We start from the raw sequence: 10,080 nt of genomic DNA on the forward strand, positions 1-10,080 counted from the left end.
CCCACCATCACCCTGAAACACTCCCCGGACCCCAGGGAAGCCGTTCCTCCAAACCTCCGTGTCCCCTCCAGACCAGCCAGACACCTAAGGGACTCACCTCAGACAAAGCCCGCCGCCCTTCCTCTCAGCAGCACACCTGCGCAAACCCCACTGCTTCCTGCACCCCGTGTGCTGGGGTCTGGCCGTCCTGCAGGCTCCACGCCGGGCAAGGCACGGGAGGATGCGCTGCCCGGCCTGACAGCAACCATGGCGGAGCCAGGCGCCCAAAGACCGCGGAGGCCGCGCGGGGCGGCACAGCCAGGCCCGAGCCCCAGAAAGGACGTCCACAAGTTCCCGCTGCACACAAGGCCTTGCGGGGTTTCCTGACAGGCCTCCCTTCCCCACGGCTGCCCTTCCTCATCGCTCCCCCCAGGACAGGACCTCAGCGCCAACTTCTCTGCTCCAGACCCCTGTCTCTCCTAGAAGCTGCAATGGCGGTCCCACAGGGGCTAGATTGCCAGTCTGAGCATGCGCACCAGCTGTTCTCCCACTGCGCATGTCCATGTGCGGCTCCAGAGAGGCTGAGGCCTCGTCTGAAAATCTAAGGCCCTGGGGTTAAGAGTCCCTGAAACTCAGAACCAAGATTCCTAAATCACAAAGATCACAGGCCTCTGCCTCAGATGGCTAGCTCACATCACCTTTTTCATACAGAGTTTGCTGAATTTCCTTATGTTCACTTTATAGATACACACACACACACACACAAACACACTCAAATATATATTAATCTATTTTTAGTCAATGGTATATGTACACACAACTATATATTTATATATTGATAATCAATGTTATATAAGCATTTTGCCCAAAAATATTTTAGTACGCAGGTATTCTGTGACTTGGGCCTTGTCCTGGGCTCTTTGTTTACAATTATTTTTCAGACCAACTGTTGAGTTTTGGCCTCCGGCTGGCATTCAATTTCAAGTTCCTCATGTCTGTCTTCCCAGTAGTGCTGATTGATTAGAAGTGTGCATTTATTTGGAGATAAGAGTCTCAAGACTCAAGTCTCAAGTGGAGCCACAGCTCCACATCCAGCTTTTTTGGTAGTTTTGGTAGATAAGAGTCTCACGGACTTTCCTGCCCAGGCTGGCTTTGAACCATGATCTTCAGATCTCAGCCTCCCGAGTAGCTAGGATTACAGGTGTTGAGTCCATGAGATAATTTTCTTAACAGTCAATATCAGAAGCAAGTAACTACAGGGGCTGGGAAGGTGGCTCAGTGGTAGAGCGCTTGCCTTGCATGCATGAGGCCCTGGGTTCAATTCCTCAGCACCACATAAGCAAAAAGAAAAAAGCCAGAAGTGGTGCTGTGGCTCAAGTGGTAGAGCGCTAGCCTTGAGCTGAAGAGCTGAGGGACAGCGCCCAGGCCCAGAGTTTAGGCCCCATGACCGGACCCTACCCCCGCAAAAAAAAATACAAATAAAGAAGGAAATAACACAATTGTTCTGTGTGTGTGCCAGTTCCTGGGCTCAATTCCAGAGCCTAGGTGCTGTCCTTGAGATTTGTGCTCAAGGCTAGCACTCTACCACTTGAGCCACAACTCCACTTCCAGATGTTTTATAGTTTAGTGGAGATACTGAGTCTCATGGACCTTCTTACCTCAACTATTGCAATCTGCCTCAAGGTTACAAGAGGTACTTCATTCATAAGTAGTTCTGAAGATTCTCAGGAGACCACAGTTAGTAGCCATACAGCATCTTCCCTACAACCTGTTCCCTGACATGGTTTGGCAAGAGCCATCAATTGTCAGCATTTGATAGAGAGAAAAACTGAGGTTAAGTGAAATAATTCCTGACTCAATGGGAAAAGCAGGAAGTACTGAATAAAACACATCAGAAGCCAGGTGCTGGTGGCTCATGCCTGTAATCCTAGCTACTCAGGAGGTTGAGAGCTGAGGATGGCAGTTTGAAGCCAAGCCTGAGTAGTAAAATCTGTGAGATCTTCAGCTCCACTAAACTACCAAAAAAGCCAGAAGTGGAGCTGTGGCTCAAAATGGTAGAGTGCTAGTCTTCAGCAAAAAGCTCAGGGACAGCATCCAGGCTTTGATTTTAAGCCCCAATACCAGCACCACAACAAACAAACAAAAACACCTATGTTCCCCCCTTCCCAAAAAAGACCCCCCCCCAAACAAAAAAAACCCTAAAATATACCTCTGTCAACATTTCTGGAGGAATGGACAGAAAAAAAGAACATCTCAACCCTTCATGGTCATCAGCAGAATGGGCATCTCCAGCTATACTCTCGTAGAGGTGAGTGTTGTTATGTCAAAGAGCATGTGAAATCAACTCTTTTCAAATCTAAATGTTATACTGTACGCAAGAGTGTTCATTGAATATATTGACAAATAAACCAAGCCCTGGGATTTACCTAACCCATCTAAAAAGCAGTTAGCAGAAGGCATTACCTCTTCCAGGTTTGCCATGCACATGATGTATAACTTAGACGGGAAAGGGAAAGGCAGCGGGAACCTGTTGCTGTCGCTCCTTTGATTGTGTGTTGCTAGGGAATGTCGCAGGGACCCTCTACCAATGCCGAGACAGCCGTCCGTCACCAGAACGACCTGTGTGCAGAGGACAAGTATCCATTAAGCCACATGCCCAACAGCTCCACCCAGGTTTGCTTTCACTGCTACAGGAATGTGCAGGGAGCTTTGTGGGGTGATGGGTATGTTCTAGGTCTTACTTGTAGTAAGGATATACATACATGCTTCCATTTGTGAAAATCTAGCAAGCTGTGTGATTTATTTGTTTGTTTATGTGCCGGTCTTGGGGCTTGAACTCAGGGCCTGGGCTCTACTTGTGAACTATTTCGCTCAAGACTGGTGTTCTTCCACTAGAGCCACACCTCTACTTTTGCCTTTTTACTGGTTAGCTGGAGATAAAAGTCTCACAGACTTTCCTGCCCAGGCTAGCATCAAACCATGATCTTCAGATCTCTGCCTCTCGAGTAGGTAGAATTACAAGCATGAGCCCCTGATGCCTGGCTTATTTTTTTTTAATTATCTTTTTTTTTCCCTTGTCAGTCATGGTACCTGAACTCAGGGCCTGGGTACTATCCCGGAGTTCTTTTTGCTCAAGGCTAGCAATCTACCACTTTGCTCAAGGCTAGCACTCTACCACTTTGAGTCACAATTCCACTTCTGGTTTTCTGGTGGTTAATTAGAGATAAGAGCCTCATAGACTTTCTTGCTGGGCTGACTTTGAACCTTGATCCTCAGATCTCAGCCTTTTAAGTAACTTGGATTATACATGTTAGCCACTAGCCCCCAGCTAAAATTATCTTTAACTAGTTACACCACAGGGTTTTAACTCAACCTCAATTGATATGTAGAATACACTTTGATCAGTGTCAATCTTTCTATCATTTTTCCATGTACTCCAAACTTATCCATCTGAAGTTTTCTAGTCCCAGTTTCAGTATGTACATTGAATATTATGACTGTTTTTGTCCACCATTCTTTCTCTCTCTCTCTGCTCTCCTTAACATCCATCCTCATAGACAAGACCAAACCATGTATTTTGAATTTGTGCATTTAAAACAAAAATGCAGGTACTAGAGCTTGAACTCAGGGCCTGGGTACTGTCCCTTAGCTTTTTCTGCTCAAGGCTAGCACTCTCCCATTTGGCCCACAACTCTACTACCAACTTTTTAGTGTTTCACTGGAGATGAGAGTTTCCTCTTTCCTGCCTGGGTTGGCTTTGAATGGAGATCCTCAAATCCTAGTCTTCTGAGTAGCTAGGATTACAGGCGTGAGCCACTGATGTCCCACAAGCGCAAGTCTTTATGATTCTCTTCACTTTTTAGACAACTCAGTTGAGATGGTTAGAAATTTGCTGAATAACTGCTACACTGAGATAATGAAGAATAGACACTATTGTTCCGTGTTTACAATTCTACCACACAAAATTATAATCCGTCCTTCTACTGTGAGCCCTTTGTCTTTATATAAACAAGATAAATTTTCAGTACATCAATTTACCAGGAAAATACTTTCCTCGAGGCATAGGTCTGCTTTCTGAACACATTAGTATGACTTAAATTGGTGTGATACGATTACAGTGATTTAATGCCTTCTTTAAAAACTACAAATAGTGTAAAATGTAGTTTGTGGAGTTATAACGTAGGCGGTTAGAGCCTGAGGAAAATCAACACTACAGTGGTTAATGATTTGTATGTTTTGCACATGTGCTCATGCATGTGTACATGCACTCCTAGTAGCTTAACCTCAGGGTCTGGGTGTTGTCCCTGAGTCTCTCTGTGCTCAAGCCTAGCACTCTACCACTTGAGCCACAGCACCACTTCTGGCTTTTTCTGTTGATGTGGTATTGAGGAATCGTCCCCAGGGCTTCATGCATGCTAGGCAAGCACTCTACCACTAAACCACATTCCCTAGCCCTTTTTTAGCTTTTTCATTCAAGGCTAGTGCTCCATCACTTGAGCCACAGCTCCACATCTGGCTTTTTGCTAGTTAACTGGAGACGTGTCTCATGGACTTTCTAGCCTCAGCTAGCTTCAAACTGAGATCCTCAGATCTCAGCCTCTTGAATACCTAAGATTTACAGGCCAGTTTGGGGGTCTATATTTTCTCTTCCCTTTTCTTTCTTTTGGTGCCAGTCCTGGAGCTTGAACTCAGACCCTGTGCACTGTCCCTGAGCTTCTTTTGCTCAAGGCTAGCACTCTACCACTTGAGTCATAACTCTACTTTTTTTTTTCTTTTTTAGTTAACTGGAGATAAGAGTCTCATATACTTTCCTGCCTGGGCTGGCTTTGACCAGCAATCCTTGGATTTCAGCCTCCTTAGTAGCTAGGGTTACAGGTGTGAACCACTAGTGCCTGGCTTGTTAATGATATTAACTAAGGACATTGAAAAACACTAAGCATTACCTGGCAAGGGATTGCACCACCCCATTCTTGCTGAACAATGTTTACAGACACCAACCAGTGCGGACTCTAGGCATGTCTTGTCATAATCGTCCATGTTACTCAGTGCTTCCTTATTGGGCGAGAAAAAAATTGCTCATTATTCTCTGCTGTTTTCTTATTAGAAACCAATATAAACTGTACGAAGTCTGATTATCATACAGCGAACACTGAGTTTCTGTAAGCCCCAAAGCATAGGTTCCAGAAAACACACACACACACACACACACACACACACACACACATACCCAAACACACACACACCCAAACACAGCAAAGCAGACTTCCTCAACTGTAAAGGACAATGAAATAAGCTTAAAGTAATGACCAAAATGTATGGACCATTAACCATAATCTCCTAAACACCATTCTGTGCACTTTACAAGGATTTAATCATCCTACCATTGTTCACCCCACTTTTAAATGAGGAATTTTTTTGGGGGGGTCCGGTCATGGGGCCTGAACTCTGGGCCTGGGCGATGTCCCTCAGCTCTTCAGCTCAAGGCTAAAGCTCTCCCACATGAGCCACAGCGCCACTTCCAGCTTTTTTCTTTTTGCTTATGTGGTGCTGAGGAATCGAACCCAGGGCCCCTGGCATGCAAGGCATGCGCTCTACCAATGAGCCACCTTCCCAGCCATAAATGAGGAAAATTTTAAGAAGTGGCCTGACTCCAGAGCTTCTGCTTTTACCTCTTACACCTCATTCATTACATTGCAATTCTCTAAATTTTAAAACTGCTAAACACCAAAAAAATCTTTAGCTATATAACTTATAAGAAAATCAGTATGAACAGAGTGGGGTGGCTTACGCCCGTAATCCTAGCTATTTGAGAGGCAGAGATTGGGAAATTGCTGTTAAGAGGCTGGCCTGGGGAGAAAATTCACAAGACTCTATTTCAGCCAAAGACTAGGTGTGGTAGCACACACCTGTTATCCCCACTGACATGGGGAAGCACAAGTGGAAGGATCAAAGCCCAAACCATCCAGGGCATAAACTGAGACTATAATCTGAAAATACCCAGTACAAAAAAGGGTTGGAAGTATGACTCATGTGGTAGAGCATCTATACCAAGCATGAGGTCCTGAATCAAGACTCAGTACCACCAAAAGAGTGCACCAGTACAATTAAAAAAAATTTAAGTCTCATAAAGATGCAACATAATAAAAGGAAAGATTTAATAAAAATTAGTAAGAATTCAGCCGGGCACCAGTGGCTCATGCCTATAATCCTAGCTACTCAGGAGGCTGAGATCTGAGGACTGGCGTTCAAAGCCAGCAGGGTCAGGAAAGTCCATGAAACTCTTATCTCCAATAAACCACCAGAAAACTGGAAGAGGGCCTGTAGCTCAAGTGGTAGAGCACTAGCCTTGAGCTGAAGAACTGAGGGACAGTGCTCAGGCCCAGAGTTCAAGGCCCACGACTGACAACAAAAAAAAAATTACTAAGAATTCAAACTACATCAATCCTGCATTTCCAAATTGCCCAACAATTATTTAATTCCTCAGTTTAATTTCAGAAACACTTATTGTCTACTCACTGGCCAAGACACTGTGCTAAGAACTATAGGAGATATTAATGTTTTAAAGACATCTGGCTAGCTCATAGAACTCATAAATATTACAGATCACGACAGACAATTTGCCCCATGAAATTAGAATGTGTTTGTGATTTTAACTAAGCATCACTATCTGGCAATACAGTGAAATTTGGGAAATTATGTAATCACTTAATCACAATAAAGAATTTGAAAAAAAAATAAAGACATCTGGCTTATCTGAGAAAAATATCTTTGAAAGACAATACCTATTAAGATTTTCAAATGACAACATTGAGCTGGGTACTAGTAGCTCATACCTGTAATCCTAGCTACTCAGGAGGCTGAGATCTAATGACATTTGATGCCACCTTGGGCAGGAAAGTCCATGACACTCTTATCTCAATCAACCACAAAAATGTTGGAAGTGGAGCTATGGCTCAAGTGGTAGAGTGCCAACCTTGAGCAAAAATTTCAAGGATAACGCCCAGGATGGAAAAAAAGAAAAAAAAGAAAAAAATAATATCTTGGCATCTACAAATGAATACTATCTGTTGGAGAGTAAGCATCATTCTGAACTTTCTAGAAGAAGTTTTTGTGTGTGTGTGTGTGTTTTAATAAGGGCTATTTTTCATTACCTTAAAATTTTATGAGAAAGTAGAAAAGAGCAGAATGGCAAAAACGTTGAATCTAGGGACTGAAGCATGGTATGCTGAAATCTTCACCTTTCCTAAGAATTCCAGAAAATGGACCATGACCTTTCTCTGCCTATGTGGTGCTGAGGAATCGAATCCAGGGCCTCATGAATGGGAGGCAAGCACTTTACCAGTCAGCCACCTTCCCAGCCCCCATGACCTCTTTCTCTACCTCATAGCTTTACAAAAGAAAGGCTAGGACCTATTGGTTATGAATTATGCTTTATAGCTGTGCATATTAAGTGCCTGTATATTTATTATTAAATAATTCTAAGGTCAAAAATCAGTACACTCTTATCATACTGCTTTCTTTCCAATCAACTTGGGTCTTTATTCCTTTTTGTACCTGCAGGGTGTTATAATCTCTTGTGAAGCGGACCATCAGCTCCCAAAGCGATGAGAAAACCACTAATGCTGTGAATTCAAGCTTATAGTTTGTGGCCATGTGCTCAAACAGCATTGTCAACCCATGGGCTGCAAGGTGCTTCCGCTGGTATTCCTCAGACCCCTCGATTGACACAGGCTGAGTCATGGAGAGGGACACGTCCATCACCACCACTGTTGGCATGGTGAACAGAATCCAAGCGAGCCCAGTCAGAATGCAGACAACAAGCTACAAATAGTGAAATGCTGTGGGGGGAAAAAAAAGAAGTGTCACAGAAGGAAAGCACTATCTTTTCACCATAACTGTAACCAATTTTCCAGAAATAAGGCAAGGTAACCCCTATATAGGTCAATCTGCAGAGAATTCTGGGAGAAAGAACACAGCAGCCTAATTCACTGGGAAGAACACTCCCAGACACGCTCAAAACACACTATCTACACCTGTGAATCAAGGGCTACCTTATTACCAGTGGGAAAAAGCATTAAAGGTAGGCCTTACTTCCAACTTTCAATTTTTATATAAAGTATGTATATATATATAAATATATATATATACTTACATATATACATTTATGTATATATACATATATAGAGAGGGGGAAAGAGAGAGAGATACACACACACACATATACACACTCATGGTTCACAACTGTAATCCTAACTACTCAGGAGGCTGAGAACTGGGGATCATGGTTTGAAGCCATCTCAGACAGGAAAGTCTGTGAGACTTTTATCTCCAATTAACTACCAAAAAGCCAGAAGTGGAGCTGTGGCTCAAGTGGTAGAGTACTAGCTTTGAGTGGGAGGAGGGTAGGGGGGGAGCTAAGGGTCAGCACCCAGGCCCTGAGTTTAAGTCTCAATACTGGGGTGCATTAATGCACGCGCACGCGCACACACACACACACACACACACATTATAGCTTAATGCTGGTGGCCTGTAATACTAGATACTCAGGAAGCTAAGGTTAGAGGCTTTCATTTTGGAGCCAGTCTGCTCATCAGTCATGAACCAGCAAGGTGAGGGAAAGCATGAAGCCCTGAATACAAGCCCCAATAGCAGCCTCAAAGTAAAATTAAATAAATATAAAAATAAAGTGTAATTTGGCTCCTGTGAACCACTATGTTCTAAGTTTCCAACAGCTCCCTTATAATTTGAATTTTAGAATTTCACACATCCATGCTTGGGCATTGTACCAGCAAGCAGTCGGGCTATTGTTAAACATTTTGAAGTGAATTCCAAAAGACAAACAGTGAACATTAACCTTGTATAATGTTTTTACATCTACCTAAAGTCTTTCACAATTGTATATGACACAAGCAATGTGACTATGAAGTTGTACGAAGTATACACATATAGTCCTGTAACCCACTTTCCTTAGTTATGTATTTTTTCTTAGCTGGGTCATTTATTTGTAACTACATGCTATTTCATTGTGTCAACAGACTACAGTTTCTCTCTCCTTTCCTTCCCTTTCCCCTTCTTTCCTTTCCTTTCCATGGTAGAGCTTGAACTCAGGGCCTGGCGCTGTCCCTGAGCTTTTTCACTCAAGCCTAGAGTTCTACCACTTTGAACCACAGCCACTCTTCTGGTTTTCTGGTACTTCATTGGAGATGAGTCTCACAGACTTCCCTGCCTGGGCTAGCTTTGAACCTTGATCATTAGATCTCAGCCTCCTGAGTAGTTAGGATTACAAGTGTGAGCCACCGGCACCAGGCTCCTGGGCTGGCTTTTAACTGCTTTTAACTCTTCAGATCTCAGCCTCCTAAGTAGCTAGGATTATAGGCTTGAGCTACTGGTGCCCAGCACACTATAGTTTCTTAACAGAGGATCAATAAGTTGTATCCTCATTAGTGGGTCTCTGTATTTGTTATTTCTTTATTTTTGTGAATAGAATTCTTTTTAATTTTGTGAGTGTGCCAGTATTAAGATGGGAATCTGTAGGATTCCATCTGGGTTGGATTTGAGATGTGATCCTCTAAGTCTCAGCCTGCTAAGTAGCTAGAATTAAACCTGACTGAAACAATGTTTTAAATAGGGGGTTAGGAACACAGGTTATACAGCAAAAGCGTTTTATTTTAAATTTTCTTTTTTTTTTTTTTTGGGTCTGGTCGTGGGGCCACTTCTGGCTTTTTTTTTTTCGCCTATGTGGTGCTGAGGAATCGAACCCAGGACCTCATGCATGCAAGGCAAGCGCTCTACCACTGAGCCACCTTCCCAGCCCCAAAAGTGTTTCTTTTTAAACCTCATAATAGACAAAGATGTTTCAAATAGTTCAGCTTTCCACATCAATAGACTAACCAGAAAAAATTCACTCCTGAGAAGTCCCAAATGTTTAACAATTTTGATAGACAAATTTAAATTTGTCTCCCTCATCTCTGCCTATTAAAGTTGTTTGTTCAACATAACCCTGTTAAAAATGTGGTAGCAGCACCGCTGCTTCGCTCTTCAGTCATGTTCTCTGTGTGTGACAGAACACGGTGTTGGATGGATGCTTGAAGAAAAGTGATT

General features: G+C 43.2%; 1 protein-coding gene across 2 annotated transcripts; it reads right to left on the reverse strand.

The window, feature by feature from the left end:
* Positions 1 to 2,263: 2,263 nt before the first annotated feature.
* On the reverse strand, positions 2,264 to 7,813 carry LOC106001750 (von Willebrand factor A domain-containing protein 9-like). Of its 2 annotated transcripts, none has more exons than XR_001175856.1 (2): positions 4,923 to 4,964; positions 2,264 to 2,598 (listed from the first exon to the last, which is right to left on the reverse strand). XR_001175856.1 is itself a non-coding variant. In XM_013036740.1 (2 exons), exons 1-2 carry the CDS (start codon positions 7,753 to 7,755, stop codon positions 2,320 to 2,322), a joined length of 501 nt encoding a protein of 166 aa, XP_012892194.1. In that variant the 5' UTR covers positions 7,756 to 7,813; the 3' UTR covers positions 2,264 to 2,319. The 2 variants fall into 2 exon arrangements, 1 of the variants encoding a protein (XP_012892194.1); XM_013036740.1 differs by lacking the exon at positions 4,923 to 4,964 and adding an exon at positions 7,534 to 7,813.
* Positions 7,814 to 10,080: the final 2,267 nt, after the last annotated feature.

Source organism: Dipodomys ordii, unplaced genomic scaffold (assembly GCF_000151885.1).
Source record: "Dipodomys ordii isolate 6190 unplaced genomic scaffold, Dord_2.0 Scaffold393, whole genome shotgun sequence".
NCBI classification, from domain to species: Eukaryota; Metazoa; Chordata; class Mammalia; order Rodentia; family Heteromyidae; genus Dipodomys; species Dipodomys ordii.